The sequence below is a fragment of the Alosa sapidissima genome, chromosome 7 (genome assembly GCF_018492685.1).
Source record: "Alosa sapidissima isolate fAloSap1 chromosome 7, fAloSap1.pri, whole genome shotgun sequence".
In the NCBI taxonomy this organism is placed as follows: domain Eukaryota; kingdom Metazoa; phylum Chordata; class Actinopteri; order Clupeiformes; family Clupeidae; genus Alosa; species Alosa sapidissima.
Window position 1 is genome coordinate 7,477,124 of NC_055963.1, and position 23,788 is coordinate 7,500,911.

The 23,788-nt window shown below is 43.7% G+C and overlaps 1 protein-coding gene across 2 annotated transcripts; it reads right to left on the reverse strand.

Annotated features, from left to right (window-relative positions):
• Positions 1 to 358: 358 nt before the first annotated feature.
• On the reverse strand, positions 359 to 22,934 carry LOC121713841 (RNA-binding motif, single-stranded-interacting protein 2-like). 2 transcript variants are annotated; one of them, XM_042098848.1, is made up of 14 exons: positions 22,789 to 22,932; positions 16,237 to 16,433; positions 11,358 to 11,416; positions 10,856 to 10,947; positions 6,395 to 6,552; positions 5,867 to 5,946; positions 5,664 to 5,773; positions 5,321 to 5,367; positions 5,131 to 5,224; positions 3,069 to 3,119; positions 2,675 to 2,785; positions 2,032 to 2,112; positions 1,854 to 1,941; positions 359 to 1,640 (listed from the first exon to the last, which is right to left on the reverse strand). In XM_042098848.1, the coding sequence occupies exons 1-13, from the start codon at positions 22,858 to 22,860 to the stop codon at positions 1,861 to 1,863; spliced, it is 1,233 nt and encodes a 410-aa protein (XP_041954782.1). In that variant the 5' UTR covers positions 22,861 to 22,932; the 3' UTR covers positions 359 to 1,640; positions 1,854 to 1,860. The 2 variants fall into 2 exon arrangements, with proteins under 2 accessions (XP_041954782.1, XP_041954780.1); XM_042098846.1 differs by having other exon boundaries at positions 1,854 to 2,112; positions 22,789 to 22,934.
• Positions 22,935 to 23,788: the final 854 nt, after the last annotated feature.

Below are 23,788 nucleotides of genomic sequence, written 5' to 3' on the forward strand. Positions count from 1 at the left end.
TCCAGCTCTGAAGTTAAGTAGAGGTTTAGGTTATGTCAAGTTTGTCATTGTTAGGGAGTTTCATTGCTATACTAAAACGCAACACGGATGCAATACAGTGGCTATTGGTGTAAGTGAAAATCCAACAAAAACATTTGAATGGACTGAACACTGTTGTACGGCAATGAACAGGGTGAACTTAAACATCAGATAACAAAATGCATGGATGAAAACTTCCATCATGTTGGAAAGGATCAGCACCTTGGGGAGAGCCAGAGCAGCCCACTGGAAGGACATCCTCTTTTACTCATGGTCTTATCTGTGGCAGCTGGACTCAGAAGTGACCGGGGAGACTAGACATTGAAAAAAGACTGAGAGGTGAAGTATTGGACAGTTTATTCCTAAGCCATCCATCAAAACTGCTTAAAGCTACTTTGCATGGTAGTGATGTTCAGTGAATGGCATGGACACAAGGTATGGAGGCGAAGACAGGGGGCAGACTTGCCCCACAAACAGTAGCACCATCGTAAGATATGCGGGCAATACATTTCTAGCCTACCACAGAAATTCTACTGGGCTTTCTATTTCCTTTTGTTCAGTCGACTGACATTTTAAAGCATTTTAAAATTAACTTTTTCTGACTCTAACCAGATCTATTGTAATAGCAGGCTTTGTATGGAATGAAACCTGCCAAATTAATTTTTTGCCTATGGTAGGCTCAACCACTGCTATGTAATTCTACAAGAGGAATTAGTGATGTTCACAATTCTAAAAGAACTACACATTATGGGAAACCCCCACTGCCATCAGAACAAAACAGCTTTAAGCAGTTTGTTAATAGTTTCACATAAAATCTTTTAATTTGTTAAAAATAAAGCCACATCATTGCAAAAAAGGACATGTTGATTGCTGGATGACCTCTTGACCTGTACAAAAAAACATTTTCACTGTAGCTGACAGCTTAAGAATTCAAAATAACACTTCAAAAAGAAAAGAACAAATAAATCATACTAAAATTCTAAAACGACACATGGTGTAGCCTCAATTTTCTCATTTAACTCTGGACTCCCAGAATAATAAAAAAAATGGTTGTATTACGTGCAGAAAAATAACGTTTCTCTGTGTGTGTGTGTAGCCTTTGTTTGTTTGTTTGTGTATGTGTGTGTATGTGTGTGTGTGTGTGTGTGTGTGTGTGTGTGTGTGTAAGTGTGTTGGGGGGGGGGGTTGCTCAGGCTTTTGCTGTGCATCAGTCTCTGTCTCTGCATGTATGTCTGACAGTGAGTGTATGTGTGTGTTGCCTTTGATGTTTTCTTAGCCAGTTTTGTTCATTTCATTGCTTTAGCTTTAGAGTCTCTTCTTAAATGCAGCAGTTTCAGCACTCTGTGCAAGCAGTCCTCCACACAGGGCTAGCCTGCTGCCCAGAACGAACCAAAAAATATGTGGTAGAATAAAAATGTCTTTCCTTTTTGGTAGTGTTTTTTTTTTGTCTTTTGTCTTCTTTTTTTAGAAAAAAAAATCTGTTCCGTTCTTTGTCTTCAACATGTGTGTGTTTGTCCATGTAGTGTTTTGAGTGTCTTTCAGCACTTGGCTTCAGGTAGACCGTGTCCTTGTCCCAGAGAGAAACACTCTCCAGCACGCACTGGACCTCCACAGGATTCACACTGGAAAATACAGTGGTCACATCACATAAGTTCACGTACACACACACACATACACACACATATATAAAGCACACCTCCATTCCCTTCTATAGGCAACACCTCTCCTCCGGTAACTATGGAAAGAGCCCTGGACACACATCTCCTGGCATTTCAGTTTATTATTATGATTACTGCACCCTGGCTTCCCCCTTCAGTGTAACAGAGACGACTCACCACCTCCTCATTTGCTGTGCTGGTAGGAGTAGGTGGTGTGTTCCGTCGGGGTCTCTATGGCGACCTGCTGTTGTGGAACGTTGTTTTCCTGTGGGAGACAGAGGCAAGCGTTACCCCAGGAATAGGCATGGACGCTCCCAAGCAGTCTCCTCATGGTTTTTTCCCTGCCGTTTCTCACCTCTACTGCGACGCTGGAGGGAGGCACTTGAGTGTACTGGGGGATGTAAGTCCCTTGCATAGCCGTGTTGGCAGCCATATACTGGAGGAGAGAGAGAGAGAGAGCGAGAGAGGGAGAGAGGGAGAGAGAGAGAGAGAGAGGGAGGGGGGGGGTCCAAGAAGGGACAGGTTACAAAACTGGAGCGACTGCGTGCGCATGGGATTTCATTAGTTCTCTCACCACGAAAACCTCCACTCAGACTGGAGACATAACATATGCCTGGTGTGTCTGATGAGAACCAGACTCCGCGCTGCTGCCAGCTCTGGAGCGGGCTGGAGGTGTCTGCTGTTTCTACCCCGCCCCTCCCCACACTCCAGGCTTCCAGTGAACTGATAGGAAGCAACAGAGGCCACTAGAAGGAGCCGTATGGCGCTCCGCACAGCGCCCGCTCTCATCCCAGCACCACGAGTCTGACCCGTCTCCTGAAGAACACTACCAGACTACTCAGCTCAAATGATTTTGTAACAAAATGACATTTAACAGTTGCTATCCCTGATACAGTGTGCATAGCCAAACTTGCATTATGGGGGGGGGGGGTCCTATATTATAAAACACCAGAACTATTACACAAACAATCTGGACTGAGAGTGCAGGATGGACTTACCGTGCCGGCGTTGCCCAGTGATAGGTGGCTGAGCTGCTGCGCGAGGGGGCCCATCATAGAGGTGGGCTGGATGGACATGGGGTGCTCCATGGTGGGCGTCAGGACAGTTCCCTACACACACAAACACACACAGATAGATCGTGATGAGATAAACGTTTACAGACATGTACGCTCTGCCTTTGTCCCTCTCACTTTCACTCAGACGCACAGATAATGATGCGAAAAAATGTACACATTCCTTCCCTTTTGTTCTCTCTCTCTCTCTTTCTCACTCACTCACTCACTAACACATACAGACACGCACAATACACACACAATACAGGCACACGCACGCACACACACACACACACACACAGACCCCCAGTGACTCTGGAGCAGATGGCTGAGTGCTTACTGTGGGCTGCATGAGGTATGACTGGGGATGCATCCAGGATGGACTGTGTACCTGCAGCAGAGAAGGAAAGACAAGCAGTCTGAAGCTTGTGTGTCGAATACAAAATGGTTTGGGATTCGACAAAGTTAATTAAACAATCTGGGCATCGTTGAAATACAGTTTTTCTCAATAGATTTAATGCTTATGTCAACTCTTACAACATGCTTTCAAAACAATTAACACACAGGCCTAAACAGAAGCACTCTAGCCAAAATTACACATTTTGTTTGCAAAAGGCTCTGACAGCGACAAAACATTTAAAACACAGATTTTTCCATCAAACACTTGAATTTGTGGTAAAATCGTGCTTTCAACTATACATCCCACCACAATGTTTTCAATATGAGGAAGTTCAGCCCCAATTTTTGTTATGTCTATGCCATCTCTCCATACTTTGCGTAGTTATATGTTTAAAAAGACAAACAAGCGTATCACAGCATTAATTGTATTAATTCGTCCCAAGATGTAACTGTCAGTGACATGTAAGACCTACAGTAAGAACCTAGACTAGAGATGCACCGATATGGAATTTTAGGGCCGATAACGATAACCGATATTTATTGGTTTGTTGTGGCCGATACCGATACGATAACCGATAATATTACTCTTGAAAAAAAATTGTGAAAAGTGATTTGGGGAAAGCATTGAATAAGCATAATTTTATTGCAGTAATTTTACCTACCACCAAATGATGGACAGAACTCATAATAGTCCTCAATAGTGCGGCAGTCAACAACATAACAGTAGCCTAGCCCTACAGTATGTGTGGCTCCTTTAAGTGAACCTGACGTCAGTGAATTGCGAGTGAGTGGCTGGAATAAGCTACAGTATAGTGACCAAATCAGAGTTTGTGAGGGAAACTTATGTTTAGTTTCAACTGAATAAAGCTGCAATTCCTCAGACTGTATCTTATGTCCGTCTACTCTGTTGCGCACAACCTGCTGCAGCAGAAATGAAAGGGGTTAGCCCCGAAGGTTTTAATAACTTATTATGATGACCTGTCTGGAACTGAAGCAGTAATGGCTAGCATATTTCTAGGTAGTAATACAAAACCCAAACGTAATGCAAATATAATACTAAAACACAACTTAGTACTAGGCCTAGGCTACTTATGTACTCGTCCCACTAACGAGTTTGCTTATTTGTTTCCCCGATCAGCGCGGTAAAGTGCAAACACACCAGCACAAGACGGCTCTAGATAGGGCTGAGCTCCGCTCTGGTAAGGTTAAATGGCGGATCATTCACGAGACGATTTTGAGATTCCCAAATGAACGCATATCCACAGATTTTTTTTAGAGTGGTGAAATACATTCACACCGCTGATATTATATTGAGGAAAAAGTATAGCCAACCAAGCTCAAGTAGTTCAGTGTAGCCAGACGGACCTTACGTAGGCCTAAATTAGGACTTTAAAAAATATCGGCGCAAATTATCGGCCAGAATTCTGTTATCGGACCGATAATAATATTTTCATTTTTTCACTTATCGGCCAATAATATATCGGCCGATAAGTGAAACTGAACTGCCTTCTTCACCAAACAGGCGATACAGTACTTTCTCTAAATGTGCCTTTGGTCTCTTTGATAGCAATAGCAACACAGAGCAGAGGTGGCATCTCTTATGGATAAAGACTGACTAAAGACTAATGCAAAGGAGTTTCACAGTCTTTCTGTGACTGCTATGTTAAATGTTTGGAAAAAGTGTGTAAAACATGTGAAATCATTATCACAAGTGTTAACACATTTGTAAATGATGACTTCTGCTATGCTAAGAAGGTGAAGATGATGATAAAGTGCATATTAGAAATCAAGAAAAACTGTAATAATCTTCACTGTAATGCTGTTGAAGTTTATTCACCCCGTTAAATAATTACAGTGCTCTGGCCAGGGTCTCTGGTAAGTTATTGTTTAATTTCATTATGACAATCAGGTTACAGCGATATTAAACAGACTACACACTACCTCTTGAGCCTGTACAAGAAAGGTTCTTTGGAGGCTTTAGCAACCGAGACAGCTGCACTCACCTGATAGGTGGATACGGGAGAATGCATGTACGGTGAAATGGACGTCTGTGCAATCATTCGGTTGTGGGCCATGCTGTAGGGCGATGAGTAGAACCTACAACCCAATAAAGCTCATTGTCATCACCCTCCAAATGAACCACAGGGTCACAATGCCTCTCATATGGAAAAGTCAAATGCTACGTTCACATACCCATTCTGTAAGGCTGGGGTGGGGTCATAGGTCAACGTCATTCCTCCCTGTGACAGGAAGAGAATAGCGTTTACACAGTCCTCTGTACATTAAAACCTCTCATCTCATTTAGATCCATGACATTTTCATCATCTGGGCTTTAACAAAGGTCATGACTTGTTTATGCATGTGACCCCTTGCACACCTGTAATCAGGTGGTCAGGAGCTAAAACATTCACATGAGCAAAAGTCGTACAGTGAACTGATAATGATATTCCGGGGCAAACCTCGGTTACATTGGACTCTAAAGGTCAACCTGTCAGGTTAAACTTTGTCTATGCTGCGAAGACGAGCCCAAACTCACCGTCTCCCCCTCCCTCGTCCAGGGCCGCCCGTTCTGCTGGTACCTCCCCTGACTCTGCCGCTTCTTCTGGCCTCCGTCCGCAAACTTACACAGCAGGGGCTCCGTGGGCACTGGGGGGGTGGTGAGCACAGGGCCAGGGTTAGATGGGGGGGGGGGGGTACATCTCATAAAAGCATAAAAGGGAGAATAAAAACATGATGTACCTGGCACGCCAGGAGGAGTCTTTATGTATTTGCCATTAAAATGTTGAATGATGGTCTCACATTTCTCTGTTGACTCCATCCTATTAAGCAGACCGCACATTAAAATGAGGCACCGTAATGGCATACTGATCATTTTTTTCTGGCAGCTTGTGTGGATGAAGAATGCTGTGCAATAAAAAAACAAGCCTCGCTGATGATGCCTGATAATGTTCCATTGTGGCTCTGATAATAGACACTTGCATGAATAACATAAGAGAATGGAAATAAAACATAGTCTCAGAGGTAAATAAGGAGGCCTGGAAAGTCATTTCAATACAGTGCAGTCACCACTGAAGGGGATCAGTTATCTGTAATGACTAAGCTCTGTATGCCACACTGATCTCAACGAGACGTGCAAGATCAGACTGTGAGTGGGGCAGGTGTGCAGTCTTGACCCTACTGTCCAGCTGTCCTGTGCTTCGTGCAGTGCGGGTGTCATGTGCGGTGGCCGCCAGCAGGGGGCCGGGATGCAGCAGGGGTGGAACTGACCTGGCAAAGCCTACGCCGCGGCTGGTGCCGTTGGCGTCTCGGAGGATGCGGGTGGAGATGACCTGGCTGAAGGGCTTAAGCATGCTCTCCAGCTCCTGCTCGTCCATGGACATGGGCAGGTTGGAGATGTACAGGTTGGTGGGGTCCTGCTCCTGTTGCTGAGGGAGGAGAGACACATTGGACGTCTTCATTAGAGGGATGTGGCGGGGGATGAGAGGAAGCCTGTGTCTGACACTACAGCCGCACTCTGTTGACAGATTTCAACTGTGAAGCTAACTGAGGCATACCATTTCTAACTGGGTTGGAAATACGATTAAGACATATAGGACTCGTAGTGTGTCGAGGCATTTTGTACATCTGAAAGGACTTTTGTTCCCTCCAGGGGACATAGGGTGTATTTTCCCTAAGATGTATGGCCTTATTCTGGACATTTCAAAGTCAAACGTCTGCTTCCATAAACCTGAGTGTGAGATGTTTTCCCAGATCGACAGTTTGACAAGAGCAAGCAGAAATCCAGCGACAAGACTCCGGGTGTTGAGCTGAAAACGCTGCTTGAGTTATTCGAGTCTGGAGATATGAAAGCCATAAAAGAGGAACATTCCACAGTCTGGAAAAAAAGCACACACACACAGCCATCTCCATATGGTGCTGTACAAACTATAGAATGTGGAGCCAGCGCGCAGCAGTGGGTGTCCTCAGACAAAAATATGAGCTATTGGAGAGCCGCAGTCAAAACAGTGGTGCAGAGATGGCATCGGTGCAATTTGAATAGGGGTGATAGAAAGTCAGACAGGACAAGAGAGAAGGGAGGGAGGAAGAGAGGGAGGGAGGGAAGGATGGAGGGAAGGGAGGAGAGAGGAAGGGAGAGAACAAGGAAGAGGGGGGAGGACTGAAATAAGAGCTGAGTTTTTAGGAAAGGAGGTGGGAAGGTGGTGGGGGGGGGGGGGGATCAGCTGAGCCAAAGAGAGAGGGAGAGAGTGTGAGTGTGGACGGAGAGGTGGTGGGGGTGGGGGTGGGGGGGATCAGCTGAGCCAAAGAGAGAGGGAGAGAGTGTGAGTGTGGACGGAGAGGTGGTGGGGGTGGGGGTGGGGGGGGGGGGGCGGAATGTGCTGGAGATGGAGGGGGAAGATAGGCTGGCTGTACTCGGCCTGAACCCTCTCTCAAGGGAGCCCCGTCCTCTTTCTCCCAAAAACTGGTGGTGGGAGCCGGGGGTGGAGGGCAGCGGCTATTACACAAGCCCCTTGAGTCAGGGAGAAGACAGGGCCTTTGTGTGAGGCTGTGTGTGGACGAGGACTGAGGCTGAATGGAGCAACTCCTAAACCAAGGAACATGATAACGGCACACACCACTCCCAGCTTCCATGAAGCCTACTGCGAATCACATCCTGGCTTTCCTGGTGAAGAAGTTTCATTTTGTGCTGTCATTCTGAACCATGCCTGCTGACATTTGAACTAATCCGTCAGACTTGTACATTCCTGTTGTTGTATACAAACTATTTAAGTACTTTAAAAAAAAAAAGATCTATGTCTTAAGGTTCCTCATAGAATTTTCAAGAGATTGAACTAGGCTAGTTAAAGTGCCTGATTTCAGATCACCACAGGCAAAGTGTATTGTCCTCAAATCTAGTAATCAGTTGAAATTTGTGACATTTCATTACTTTTCCCTATAGTGTGTCCACAGAGGAGGGTTCAATCTTTCATAAGTAATAACATGTATCTAGTCTTAAGTAATAACATGTATCTAATCTTAAGTAATAACATGTATCCAATCTTAAGTATTAACATGTATCTAATCTTAATTAATAACATGTTTTAAAGGCGATCAACAGCAGTATTGGCAACTCATATATTTAAATCATCAAAATGATTACAGATTCAGGTTTTTGTCATCTTCAGACATGTGCTCCATCAGATCAACATTTTGTTGCTATTTATATTTATTGAGGAATTGTTGGTCTTAAGTAAAACGCAAGTGTATGTTTGGAAATATTTAGGTGAAAATGAATGTCCTGTTTTGGGGGGTCTAAAAGGCAAATTTGTATACAAATTAAAAAAGTTGTGAGGTTGTATCAAAACATATCTGTTAAATCTAGTCATTCGTCATGGCATAAGCTTTTTTTTTTTTTTTTTTGATTTTGCATCATATTTTGTCCCATGGCTCAAGGAATTATAATATACCAATTGCATACAAACGGTACATTCATGCATTCCCACTCATTACTCAGGGGCCCCCCTCCCCCCAAACACACACACAGTTTATCCACACACCTACACCCCACTCTGGACCCTTCTCCCTGACCTCAATTTCACAGGCTGGGATGAGACCAGCGCCACCTTACAGTGGAGTGTGTCTGGAAGATGCCATGATTTCCATAGGAATGAAAGCGCTGGTGCCGTGTCCTCCTACCGCCCTGCAATTATTAGACACACCGATTCAATCCGCCTGCTTATCGTCTGAGTGAGCACTTGAGCCGTTTCTATGTGTCACTTGCATAAACAAATTAGCGAGAGGCAGCAGAGATAGCAGAGAGATAGCGAATCCGGCGATTCGCCCTGCTGCTGCTTTGCATATTCATGACTTCGGCGTGCGGATGAGATTAAAAAGCTGTAAATGTATTACAAACTCATCTCCATCCCATGAATTATGCATGGCCCCCACCGCGGTGACCTGCCCGTGAAGTTGATGATTTTCACACATCTCATCACTCCCCTCACAACGACTTGCTCCCACTCGAGATGGAGTCAGGAGGGGGGAGGAGGAGGAGAGAAGCGGAGAGGGAGAGAAGGCAGGAGGCGAGAGAACAAGAAAACAGAAACTTTTCTGGAAAACTGACTCATTTGGCGCGTGTCAGGAGCGGCGACGCTGCTGGTAAACGGCGCTAAAATAAGCAGGCGACACGACGCGGTCACAACTCCAGACTGAGCCAACCAGCCACAGCCAGAGCAGCGGCAGAAGCAGGAGTGAACAGCAAACCAGCCCCCAACATGCCCGGCTCCCCTCCCCTGCCCCCCCCCTCCTGCCCCAGCCCCGGCAGCTTTCAGCTCCTGTAAACTCCTGTTTGGTTAGCGTGAGTGATGGGGCAGGCCGGTGTGGTTGCCCAGTGCGGTTTGACTGCGTGCCTAACGGGCCACTGGCTCTGTGGTGGGCCCAGGCGGTGGGGCTGCTCGGCTGCTGCTCAGACAGTGACTCAGCCGGGCAAGAGACGAGAGCGTAGGGGGGGCGAGGAGGACGAGGAGGAGGAGGAGGAGGGGGAGAGGCGTGGAGGGAGAGCAGGACAGACTGGCTCTTTGTGCTGGGGGACTGCCACTGCTGCCAGGCCAGACTGGGCCTGCTGGTGGAGGGGGCCCTCCAAAATTTTCTTCAGCTGAACAAAGAAAAAACTGAAGTAATTATATTTGGTAAATAGGAGGAAAGACTTAGGGTTGCCACTCTCCTTGACACAAAAGGGTTGAAGGCAAAGGATACTGTTAAAATGAATTTTACATGTGAAATCTATGAACTAATCATGTTTTGGTACTTGTTGTCTAGCAGATACCAGTGAGAATTGAGTGTGGATAATGCAATTTAGTGAGACAGTTAGAATCATATAGGCCTTTCAGTGTGATTTATTTTTGTGGAAAAAATGTGCTGGACTGGGTGGCGGTCATATTTTGTACCGCTCTGCGGTACATCTAGTTATTCTTTATTTTTAAATGATTTTACCTTGTGTTTTATGTTTTCTTTTTATTATGATCTTTACCTTTTAACTATTCTTTGACTATATTGTTCTTCTATGCTTTTATTTGTTATTATTGTTTGGTTTTGTTTATGTAAAGCACATTGAATGACCTCTGTGTATGAAATGCGCTATATAAATAAACTTGACTTGACTCGGTGAGGAGCAAAGAGCCTCAGCCCTAACCCCCGCATGCCCCCCCCCCCCCCCCCGCCCACGTCTGCCCGGAGGAGGAGGCGGCGGCCGCACTGCAGCGGGTGGCACTCACACGCCACGGACGAGTTTAATGGGGCTGACAGGCGTCTCTTTCACAGGCAACACAAAAGAACCCCGTTGACAAACAACCGCTACAACACAACAACAACAACAACAACACTTAATGACCGCTGGGCCTGTGGTCCAGTGTGAGCTTGTGTGGGAGGGTGCATGTGTTTATGTGTCTGTGTGTGAGTGTGAGTGTGTGTGTGTGTGTTTATGTGTCTGTGTGTGAGTGAGACACACAGCCTTTGAAGTTGTATCACTAGATGACTACAACAGAACGCCATCTGCCTTTTCCAGTCTTATGCAATACCATTAAACAACCAGGTGTGCAAACCACATATGTGTGTGTGTGTGTGTGTGTGTGTGTGTGTGTGTGTGAGCGTGTGTGTGTGTGTGTGAGCGTGTGTGTGTGAGCGTGTGTGTGTGTGTGTGTGTGTGTGTGTCTTTGTATACTGTACATGTGCATTTCAATAACCTGCATTTACCTTGGCCATCTGAGCCTGGACCCCACTAGCTTTCAGTGCAGTCACTGCTTTCTGTGCCGATGCTGGACTGTCAAAATCCACAAAGCCATAACCTGCACAGACACAGACACAGACACACACACACACAAATGGCATGTAAGCAACTACACACTGAATGCTCAGAGACCCATGGCTTAGCCAGGGCTGAATGCAGCCACAACTCACTCCCCTGCACTGTAACATAAGACAGGTAAAGCACATTTTTTAATAATCCTAGAGAACAAAGTTGTGCGTGCGGACCCCAGAGACAACGCAAATGAGACTCAGGCTGTTCAGGGGAGCAAATTAAGGCAACGAGAAGCCGTGCTGCTCGACAGATGTGGAGTTATGCAAGGGCCAATGGTTACATCACATACAAACCTGCTGGAGACAAACACGTTCCTGTGCTTCGGTGTGTGTGGATGCGGAGGCGGGCGGCAGAGCCTACCTACACTACAGCTCCAAAGGAATGGGGGACTCTCACCTTTACACTTGTTGGTGGTCTTGTCCAAGATGGCCTTTGTTGATACAATCTTGCCATACCTTAAAAATCACAAGAAAAATATTCACATTTAGCTATACTTTCATAATTACATAATATGTATACACTGTCTATATATGGTTAATATGGTAATACAGTAGTCTTCTATGAAGTTACAAATTCAAGTTATTGTTATCCAGTTACATAGTAGCAGATTTGTTCCCTGAAACACTGTACATATTACCACTTGCAGGATTAACAGCTCATATTAACTACTAATTTTCTTTGAGTGATTTTGTGAAGTTAATCCCCTAGATGTAAGCAAGGCAATAGCAAGGGCACAGTACTGTACTGTTTGACTGACTGACACGCTACATAGAGCACATCACTGATGACTAGATGGAGCTAGAAGAGTTATCTGGGCCACTATCTACCACTACCACCACACATACACACACACACACACACACACACACTCAAACACACAAACACTCATACACACATTCTGATGATAACCCATAAAGAGACATAAAGACAAAACTAGTGGGGCAATTCCACGCAAAACTGTCACATCCAGGGAAACCCTTGTGATGGAACTAATTCAGCATGGTTCTGTAGGGTCACTAGGTTATGGTAAGGGCACACACAGGTTAAGTGTATTTTAAATAACAGATGTTGTTCAGTGTTTTCCAGCCTTAATCACACAACTGAATGAGATTCAGAGGCATGAAGAGTGAAGCATTAATATGCCAGAGGGAGTATTTTTAGAGGTGCACTGAATCATCCACACTCTATGGATCTCAGCAAGAGATCTATAGTGCTTACTCCCTTGCCACACACACACACACACACACACACACACACACACACACACACACACACACACACACACACACACTCTCTCTCTCTCTCTCTGCATGCATTTGAAATGTAACCTGATCATTCTCCTCGCCTGCCCTGTGCAATGTTGGCTGGAAGCCATACTGCTAACAGCCAGATTTTTTTTAATCGAACAGGGATCATCTGGGTCCTAGTGCCCTCCATCCCACTACTGCCCACACATCAACACTGGCTGCTGTCATAAACACAACATGAGCTAGCGTGAATACTATGCTAATACACTGCAGAGACAGCCTCACAGGTGAGTGCGCTCCTAGCTATTTTAACTCAATATATTGTTTGATACATAAAAGATCACTGTGTGTGAGTGTGTGTGTGTGTGTGTGTGTGTGTGTGTGTGTGTACATGCAAAATCCTTTGATGATAATGATAGGGGAGAAGTGTCTGGATAGATGGATAGATAGATAGATAGATAGAAAGATAGATAGATAGATAGATAGATAGATCTATGATAAAACCATCTATGATAAAACAGTCTATGATAATACCAGCCAACAAAAAGTATTGCATCTGACAAACAAATGCACCCAAATGCCAGGCATCTCCTCCACTGTGATAGCAGAGTCCCAGGAACACTCAGCGCATAAGTATTACTCAGTGTTCCTCTCTAATCAAGCATTCCCCTCAGTGCAACAGCCTCCGAGCACACATTCAAAACACCTCTATGATCCTCAATTAAATTCTGAATTATAACGAGAAATTAATAGAACTTAATGACCTGACAAGAAGTGTTATATTGAATTGGATGTTATTCATCAGACACAAATGAGAAAATGTCCAATTAGGTGTGTGGGGAGGCGGATTGTGAAGTTGAAATTGGAAGAATGGATGCTGATGATTAATCCTTCTGTTTGGGTGTCTTTACAACAGTTCTGGGAATAAACTCAGGTTTTTAAGGAGTGAACTAACATCCGGCCATTATTCATGAACCCCTCACATTAACACGCTTGTCTGTAAGAATTAGTGCACTATCCATGCAATGCAAGCATGATAAGAGGCTGGTTAAACAGCGGAGATGAACGATGGTCATATTTATGGATAACTATCCATTGCGCATATTCATTTAATGCAATTTTATATAGTATAATGCATATATATATATATATATATATATATATATATATATATATATATATATATATATATATATGCAAACATTGATTTAATGCAAACATATAAAGTGTAAATAAATGAGTGAATCCATTTATGAGGCCCAACCATGTAAAGGACAGTAGTCTTAAAGCAATGGACAGTGGCAAATATAGGCTTAGTCCAAAGCTTTTTGCTCTGAGATATGTTAGCTTGTGATGATGTGCAGCCTTTCTTTACGCTGCGCTAGGGGACCAGGATAGAGGCAGCCATGTGTGAGAACAAAGTGTCATGGTCAAGCAGCCACCCAGGGAGAGGCCGGGGGGCCAGAATGCGGAAATACCCTGACCTTTGTGCCTGTGTGGGGTAACTGGCAGTCACAGTGGTGGGCGGCTGAAAGAGAGGGATGGGGGGAGGGGGCGTCAGGGAAGGGGAGGGTTAGGAGTACCGCACTGGTCTGACAAGCATTTCTCAGTGTTGGGTTTTACACATGACTCATAGTCGCAGACTGTAAAAATATCTGGTGTAAAATAAACATCCCAACTTTTTCACATCTGGTACTCCAGGTTTTAGTGCGTATCTGTTTTTGGAAACCTCATACATGCAATCGACCAATGTGTTTGCACTGATTGATTGGCGCTCCGTTTTTGCAATAAAAAAGCAGCTGTAATTGCCTTGGCATATAACCCCACAACTTCTCGTGGTATGAGACACCTGATGTAATGGCTTGCCTGCATCTCCAGTTCCCTCCCCTCTCTCCATCCCGTTGCCTTTGTTTGTCTTTCCTTTTCCTCTTGGGCTCGTAGTTTCCTGTAGGGCTGGGCTGCCTCATGTGAGCCATGTCTTCCAGACAGCTGTGAAAGAGAAGGTCGCTTTCTCTTTCTCTACCTCTCTGCTCTTTCTCTTTCTCCACCTCTGCTCTTTCTCTCTTTCTCTTTCTCCACCTCTCTGCTCTTTCTCTACCTCTCTGCTCTTTCTCTCTTTCTCCACCTCTCTGCTCTTTCTCTCTTTCTCTTTCTCCACCTCTCTGCTCTTTCTCTATTTCTCCACCTCTCTGCTCTTTCTCTCTTTCTCTACCTCTCTGCTCTTTCTCTCTTTCTCTTTCTCTACCTCTCTGCTCTTTCTCTCTTTCTCTTTCTCTACCTCTCTGCTCTTTCTCTCTTTCTCTACCTCTCTGCTCTTTCTCTCTTTCTCCACCTCTCTGCTCTTTCTCTCTTTCTCTTTCTCCACCTCTCTGCTCTTTCTCTCTTTCTCTACCTCTCTGCTCTTTCTCTCTTTCTCCACCTCTCTGCTCTTTCTCTCTTTCTCTCTTTCTCTTTCTCTACCTCTCTGCTCTTTCTCTCTTTCTCTTTCTCCACCTCTCTGCTCTTTCTCTCTTTCTCTTTCTCCACCTCTCTGCTCTTTCTCTCTTTCTCTACCTCTCTGCTCTTTCTCTTTCTCCACCTCTCTGCTCTTTCTCTCTTTCTCTTTCTCTACCTCTCTGCTCTTTCTCTCTTTCTCTTTCTCCACCTCTCTGCTCTTTCTCTCTTTCTCTTTCTCTACCTCTCTGCTCTTTCTCTCTATTTCTGCACCTCTCTGCTCTTTCTCTCTTTCTCTTTCTCTACCTCTCTGCTCTTTCTCTCTATTTCTGCACCTCTCTCTTAGATTGAAGCTCAGTCTTTGGTCCACTTATTCTACTACTATATTAGGTTTGCGAAGCAGTGCTAGACAGTCCCCTTACAGACTAGACTAAGACTAGTGAGCTAACTAGCAAATGGCCAAGACCCTGTATTTGTCAACTCTAGACTAAATTATGTATTTTGACAATATATTTGGCGATGTTGTGTTGAAAAAGCTGTGAAAAAGACTTTCACAAATCTCTCTGTGTTGGTGTACAAAAATACACAGTGAATGATTTGGCAGCTATACTGGACACAAAAGCATGCAAATAAGTTGAATGAGCAACCAAGGAAATGATAACTGCTGAATGAAAGTGACATTCAGTGAACCGTCCGTTCTTTTCTCATGAAGTGCTCCACATTTTAATTATCTCACTCAAAAGTAAAGACTACAAATAACATTGGTGAAATGTCTTCAAGTACACAAACTGAGTAAATCTATGATCAAATCTGGCAGAATTTTAATGCCTGCCTAAATAACTTCATTGGTTGTGCATGCACACATATTCCGTCAGCAAAAGTGAGCTCAAACTCGGTCACACCCTGATAGGTCAAGGACTAGTTCCACGTTTTTAACTGAAATAGTGTCCTATCATTTATAGTAAGCCTGTGTATAGTCACAACTGTATCCATAGCTTTAGTAGTGGGAAAGTTACCCATGTACTTTAAATTGTCTTCGGAAATTCACACAGCAATCCAAGCTGAGTGGACCATCTTGAGCAACTTTGGTTGGGGATTTTACATTATTTATGCCACCATCACGAGCATCACAGAACTTTAACTTCATTCGCTGGAGCTGAACTGGGTTGGAGTAATTGTCGTGCCTATTACTGGAAAACCTGGCCTGCGAAAAGCCAACATGAGATCTTTGTCTTCAACCCAAAACTGTTGACTTTTCCTGTGAGACCATCCCACTGTATGGCAATTGCCTATAGTCTCTATTTTGAAAACTAAAGATAACTGATGCACTGTGAAGAACTGCAGTGCTCTACCATATGTTGGTGAATACAGAAGAAAAAGCAACGTTTAACAGCCACCATTTTTGTAAGAGATGTGTTCCACAGGACTGGTTCAGGCAAGCTGTTTAGACTGCAACTCCAGTCTATTTACCATCTTGTTCTGGTAAGGCCACCTAAGGTTCCTCCCACACTATAATTTTCTTCGGTACTGGCATTTTATTTGAGCCATTTATCCCTCTTAACAAGAACTGATGCAGCTACGCTAACGAGACTTACGGCTGACAGAGTTTGACGAGATCCTGGTCTGTGGTCCCAGGGTGAAGGCCGCGGATGTAGAGGTTGGTTTTGCTCAGCTGGTCAGCTGAGATACTGCTCCCATTACTGCTGCTACTGCTGCTGGTGGTGGTGGTGGCTGTAGTGGTGGTGCTGGGACTGGGTGGCGCCATCTGTTGGGTGGAGGACACATACGCCTGCTGCGAAAGAAACAAAGAGAACATTTGAAGGTGCGATCCATTCCAGACTGATGTAAATATTTCTGCTTGTGCTATACATGTTTTGTTGTTCCAATCCAATACACAAATAGGATAATTAAGTCCAAAAAAAAATAAACATTTTCATACACGCCTTACATATCTCCTCTTTCCAACAATGTCACACTGCAATAAGTATCTGCCTCCAGTTTTGGAGAAGATCAAACACACTGCACTGAAAACAAAGTCACTCATCTATCATCACACTAACTCATCATCATCAGCATTTCTTTCCAGAGAAAATCTGGCTGTACTGCGCCTTTAAGAATCCAAAGTCCACAAGCTGACTTCCACCCAGTCACAGCGGATGCACATGTCAGAGGTGAATAATATCAACCTAGAGAATAAATGAACACTGAAAAGATGGGCTGGACAACTACCGACCTCCTCTTTTACTTTTTACTTTTACTGAGGTGTTTTACTGAGGTTCAATCCCAAGTTACTACGTGTATATTTGTTTGTTCTAGTCATTTGTTTGCCTGTTGTAGCATTGCTTGAGAAAAGGTCTTCCAAATGTGTATGTATTTGCAAAGTAGGTATAAAATGGAATGTGGTTTATTTGGTGATGCAAAACAGCATTTATTGCCCACAGTCTTCTGTCATGGCAAGGCCTGACTAAATGTTTTTAGGTAATTGAATTCTGTTATGACCTTAAGGCTGAGGGAAGTCTAACCATCCTACATAGACTTGAATGAAAGTCATTACAATCTAGATAGGAAAAAGCGGCATTCATTCAATATTAGAGAGCAGCCAAAATGAAAGTACCCTCTCACCCAAAAAATAAAAAATCACTCTGACTCCTTTTAATTAAAATCTTTTTAATTGTTCTCAGCTGCAGCACTGACAAGGTCCTTATAGTCCAACAGCTTTCTCTTTCTCTCGCTCTCTCTCTCTCTCTTGTTCATTCTCTCAGCTTGGTTTTCTAATTAACTCCTCATCAGTTAGAGGAGCAGGGAGGGATGAGGTTTTTCATTAGAGAGGCCTATGAAATCACACCACAGGGCCAGCCAGTGGGCCAATCTGATGGGTGCTACAAGGTCGCTGCCAGGCCGCTGTGACACATTTCCCCACTTTTGTTATGGAAGGGGCAGACGGTACGGAACTATAATGTGCAAATGTACTTGACCACAAGGCTGAGACATTACCGACACTTTTGTGACTAACCTTTTTATTTTGTAGAGATCTGAATGTCAAAAATAGAAGTGGACAGAGAAGAGAGTGTGCTGACAAGTGGTGCAAATGGACAAGACAACAGAGCAACTGTAGAGCAGACTGAGAGAGCAGAGGAGAGCCTGATGAGATGAGTGTTAGTCACTGCTAGTAGCCTACTTCTTTACCAAAGCAGCAATCCTTCATGTCCTAATCCCAGTGCCACTGCCAACATCCCATAAATGAATCTGGTTTCATAGCAACATGTTCTCTTTGCTTCAGCACTGCTGCCTTTCCTGTTCTTAACTTCCGCACCTCAGCTATGGGATGCCTTATGTTATGAGCTCTCTTCAAACCAACATAGTTCTCATGACACAAGGGTGACAGGATGGTTCACGTTCATTATTTAGCCTCAAACCATTTCTGACTTTCAGGCTTTCAAGTAGTAGAACCAAATCAATGTTGTCACTTTTTGCATGGTCACAGTAAACACTGACACTTTCACTGAGCTCTATCCCTCTCTCTCTCTCTCTCTCTCTCTGTCCTAGCCTGCTGGACACCCTAAAGAAGTTGAGCTGTGTTACTGTTTGTTTTGCTGAGTCATTGTGTGGCCTCTTTTTTTTCCTGCTCCCACGGCGAGCTGGGCACTGGGGGCCGAGCACCTGCAGCACTGCTCCTGGAGATGAGGATCTCCTCGGGAGCCCAAGGACTGTCTAATTGGGGCCTGAGCTTATTAGCGGAAGGCGCTAATCCTTCTCATGTGTTCACCAGTCAGATGGCACTGTCTCATTAAAGCTGCTGCGCTTGGCTTGCTTTGGGAAAATCGAGGCCTGCCGATCTCATCCGCACTGACTGCGTCCACCCTGGTGCCTGTTGTGATGTGATTTAGAGAGCACACTGGACCCAAGAAACAGTGTAGGTATTGCAGAGATTCTGACCGCCAACTATGTTGTGAAGAGGAATCTCTCTGCACAGTTTCTCGCTCTAAAACACTGTGATTGATTTTCTGACTTCAGATCCCAGACCAGAGCAGTGTTCCTTCTTCCCGCTGTTAGACATGATAGCATTCCGCTCTTTATTTTTCACAGATGCAGCACCGTGGCAGCACAACTCTGCTTCTGAAATATACATTTATTCTTCTGTCACACGAGGATGTTCAACACAATGGCATCCTCTTTTCTGTCTGCTCTGTTTCTCTCACTCTTAAGCTCCTAACGCGGCGGACTGCTGTCGCCGCTCGCGCGTCTTTTAGCTCATCCGCCAGTGAGAACACAGAGGCCCAATGTGGACGCATTCCTCACGATCCTCGGTAACACTAACAAAGATTCATGTCAGCGGCCCTGCAGCTAGTCTGGTTCCTATTTGGGCGCCATTACACGCCAAGCCCGGTCACGCTTTCGGACGCAGCAGGACAAAGCCGGGTCAACAAATCAATAACACCAAAAAAAACAAAACAAAAAAACAAAGCATCTTCAGGCATGTCATCAGCTGTCACCGACTTCCTGATCTGACTATTAATGTTTAGCTCCTGCAGAGCAGTGTTAAATATATCCCTGTAGAGGGTTCATTCGGGTCTGATTCTCGGCTAGACCCGTTTACTTTAGTAGAACTTGGAATGTATGACAGTGTGCACACTTGGCCTCCAGATGCAGTCTTGGCTAAACCTGCTCGTATTAAGCTTAGACACACTTTGGTCTGACACCAGGGAGTGGGGCCATGCTTGAGGTCACAGTGAATACCTCAGGAACAGATACAAGAGCTGTACAGACCATTCATCTTTACAATCATCACCTGTGTAAACAAGAATTATCAACTCATTTTTCATCAACTGAGTATAGAGTAAACCTCAGTATACACATAAGTTATATACGAAATGCCCATAATCTCTTAACGTTTCACCTGAATAGATACAAATCTTGATCTCTGGAATGTGCACACTGGACTAGTGGATAAAATCAGAGAGTTGAAATATGGGGGAGGGGAGGGGAGGGGAGGGGAGGGGGGTTCTTAATCGAAAGCAGAGGAAAGGGACAAAAAAGTTTTAATCCTCAGTTGCCCTCCCCCTGCTTCCTTGAAAGAGAGAAAAAAAAACGTATCAGGATTTAGTCTAGTCACGGTTTATAAGATTTCCTTAGTGTGCCTTCAAGTTTTCCTAGTGTCATAAGGTAGGTTTCCTTGATTAAAATAGATTTGTAGAGGCTCACCACCCCATGCCTTTTTTTTCTAATGGGCACATTGTTTGAGTCCCGAATTCCAGGAATTTCAGGTCATTAATCTGGGAAATCTGAATCCCTGCCAACTGTGAGGGAGGGAGTGAAATGATTCAAGGAGTCAGTGTGGGGTGTTTGTAATTTGCCTGTGTACAATGCTGACATGCCGAACTGACTTGGGGCCAGACTTAGTTCTGGAATTTTGACGCCAAATTGCATTGAATGCCTGTGGAATTTGTCAGTGCAGTTACCAGATCAAACTCCTTGGCCTTGGTCTCACGGACATCATCAGTACTGCAAACAGGGTTTACTTCTTTATCACAACACCTTTTTTAACTTTCATGGATTTGGGCTTACGGTATATACTTCCAGCGTTTAATACAATTTTCCTGGAATGCAGGCAAAAGAGCCAAATTGAGTGAGGGCTGCATTCTGTTGAGGCACCATTACCAGTGTCTCCATTAACCCTTTGCTCTGAGCTTGTGTTTATCTTGCCTCTAATGGAAGAAAACGGGTCTTATTTTGTCCAGTAAGGTCACAAATGTTTGTTAATTGCTGGGGGGAAATCATCTTATGAATGCAGGATGCTTTAAGCTGCAATTATTGCACTACAGTCTTGGCGATTTTCAGCAAATGGAAGTTGGGGTAGACATGTATTTAACTGCCTAATGTCTCTGTTTTTTTCTTATTTTGGTTTTTTATTCACCTTCATGGTAAACTCATTATACTGTAAGAGTGTGATGCTGATGTACAGTATAAATGATGTACACATGTGTAAAGATTATGTTACTGTTACTGGCTGCTGCCTCGCTTCCATCCTCCGTCTGAATGAAAATAAGCTTTCTATAAAGAAAGGCTCTACATGAGGGCTGTGGCAATACTATGCACACAACTACACAACTAGCAAAGTCTTAAAAAAGGAGGTGCACATTTTATATGAACCAACTTTGCATCATTTACGATTGCAGGCATTTAGCTGCTGTGTTTCAGCCCTCATACCCTCTGACTTAAGAGAACTGAATTCTGATGCTCAGTTTCTCCTGTTTCCAGGGTCATTCACAGCCTTTCAATGGCCAGAAACAACAAGCTCAAAGATGAGGAATATGCTACTGCAAATAGCCCATACAGAAAGACTTAGATGCTCTGGTAGACTTAGCCCATAACCTCCTCTTGTAAAATGTGCATGCCCCGATATTAAAGTCAGGCTATTTCGAGGCGGCTTTTGCAGTGTTTGGTGAAACTGACTTTACAGCGATCAATCAACTAGAAGCTCTGAGGGGAAAAAAACCTTCAGTGATTGACCCTGGCTCCAAAATAAGAAAAATGGAAAGTCTTACAGTTACCAGCCCAAATGTAACCAACAAATCAGAGTGCTTCAGGCCTCACCTGCATCAGTGTCAGTCATTTGAACATGTCAGTGCATCTCCTAGTGTGGTGAGAGCTTAAAGCTTTGGATGGAGCGAGGATAAAAAGGCAACACTGTAAGCACTCTTCAATACTCATTTCTGCCCAGATCACATGGTGATGCTTCACATGCGGTGGCCTTTTTTAGTTGAGAGGTGAAAAGAATCTACATGCATGAGAGACTGAGACTAATTCCGAGAGAGGATTGCAGAACTATCAATTCCTCTGTGTACTTCAATTAATGAGATCTTTGGCAACAGAGAAGGAAATCTGGACAGACATGCCAATTGTAACACATTGTCCACACATTGCATGACATGGGATAGAAAATTATATTTAATTCAAGTTTTTATCATCTAAATATCTAGATATTTAGCTAATTATTAAGGATCAGCCACCAGAGTTCATTTGGGTTATCATTTCTGATCAGTAACAGCAAACTAATCCAAAAACAGGAACATGTCCTTAAAATACAAATATTGTTCTATGTCTGAAAATTACAACAATTTCATGGATTTTCCCCCCATTAACCCCTTCAACACCATTTTACCCAGCACTATTTAGTTTTAGGGGTGCCAATTTCACTGGTGTTTTGCCTTCTGAAAAACACAGTATAACATTTTACAAACTGTTTTTTAGCGATGGTTTAATCCAATAAAAATATTAGGTATTTATTTGTTGCTGTAGCCTATAGTTAACAGTGAAGGGCTGAAGAATCTCTAAATAAGATTGAATAATTTCGTTGAATTGGTTCATTTACGAATAGATGGCCTATAAACCCAATGTCTGGGATTCTTCAAGCTATATAAATAGTGACATAACAGAGGGTCAATAGTTATTATTTAACCTTACAATGGACAGGCAACATTGATCGGAGAAACACATTTCCTGTGTATGTCTAACAAACACATCCTCGTGTTTGAATATATAATTTGCGACCATCGTGGTTCTTGTAGTTTTAACTATTAAAACCTTTCCGCTGCATAATGTTGGCAATGGTTTCCCGTCATCGTATTAAGATTTCTAAGGGGTGGGGCAAATGGCTAGGCGTAAAAAACTTCGTTAAAGTTCTTATGTTGACGTTTTTCCTAAAAGGTGAACATTTTCGGAGAACAGAAATGAAAGTGCTTACTGAACATATATCTGACAAGAAAGAAACCCCTTTTATATTTCCAATTCTCTTCCTTTTAAATCAGCCAACTAGCGCGTGCAATAATCCACATACAATTAGCGTCGCAAGTTTAATCCTTTAACATTGACTTTCCCTGTAGCAGCGGAGTGGGAAAATCAGCTTTAAACCACCAACTGAAACACGCGAAATACTCACAATAACGTTCGTAACATTTTCGCGCACTCTTCACAGAGTTACCAGCAACGTTAAACTATAGAGATACAGTAGATTTTTGTACGCTCTCCTCACTTTCAAGGACACTGCAGCTTACAGTCATGCAATCATACAGCTTCGACATGTACTGGAATAAAGCTAAATAGCGGTCCAAAACGCACGAACAGAAGACGTGGCGATATCGCTTTACCTTTTTACTGGTTCTGCTGGTATAGCCGTTATATGGGTTGATTCCTGTCCTTGGCGGCACAGAGAGCAGCATTTTTACAGCACTATGTCCGGAGCGGCTAGTACAGCCAAGACAGTCAGCTGACGTCAGCTAGGGAAATTCAGCTTGGAATCTGGGGAAGTGATTTGAGTTGCGCTCTCATCGCTGTAGTCGTTCTGCGCGTGTGTGTTTTTATTCAGGATAATCGGAAAACATAGCCTACCTATATCAACACGCACTTAATTACACCGATTTAATAACACCCTATTACGTAGACATTAGGCATATGAAAAACGCATGTTAAACGATAAAGTAGGGTAGGCCTATATCAGGAATTTCGTGGATCTACACTGCATTTTGCCTTTCTTACTAAAAATCCTATCTGTTTAAATGTTGAGCTTTTGGCTTTGACGTAAACTGCTCAGCCAGCATCCCCTTCACAAGTGAGCCGAAGTGTTTGACAGTCGACTTAGCCCCTGTCCCTTGAGCCAGTATAGGGCCTGAAGAGACACAATTCAAAAAATGCAACACACACAAGCAACTATGTTTGTGATTTCGCCATTCTTTGTCGCTTGGAAACGTGGACCCATGGTCCCACTCTCAATGCCTTAGTGGTATGTCCCCAAGTGACAAAAATCCTAAGCAATCCTATTGCAAGCATTGGTCTGTAGAGAACATTCATACCATAACCTGCATTCTAAATAGAAATAAGATTAAAGACCAGAAAAGACCCGTATAACTGTAAAATAACAGTTATACACATCCCAAAAGCTGTATATTACAGTTTAATCAATCACAGTATAAGCAGGCCTACACAATACAATCATTTATGATACAATATACCAGATTCTTTTTTGCATGTGTGGATATTTGTATACTGAATCCTACAACATTTGCTGTTGTATAGACGTCTCTCTTAGCCAGGCAGATGAACTCTCTGATATTCTAACATGTCCACCATGATAGGGTGCATACGCATATA

Coding starts and splice junctions, on each gene's coding strand:
- LOC121713841 (XM_042098846.1), bottom strand. CDS start 22,860: ATGCTGCTCTCTGTGCCGCCAAGGACAGGAATCAACCCATATAACGGC. Junction 5,774..5,866: donor GACTCCTCCTGGCGTGCCAG/GTACATCATGTT, acceptor CCACCCCCCCAG/TGCCCACGGAGCCCCTGCTG. Junction 5,368..5,663: donor GGACGAGGGAGGGGGAGACG/GTGAGTTTGGGC, acceptor TTCCTGTCACAG/GGAGGAATGACGTTGACCTA.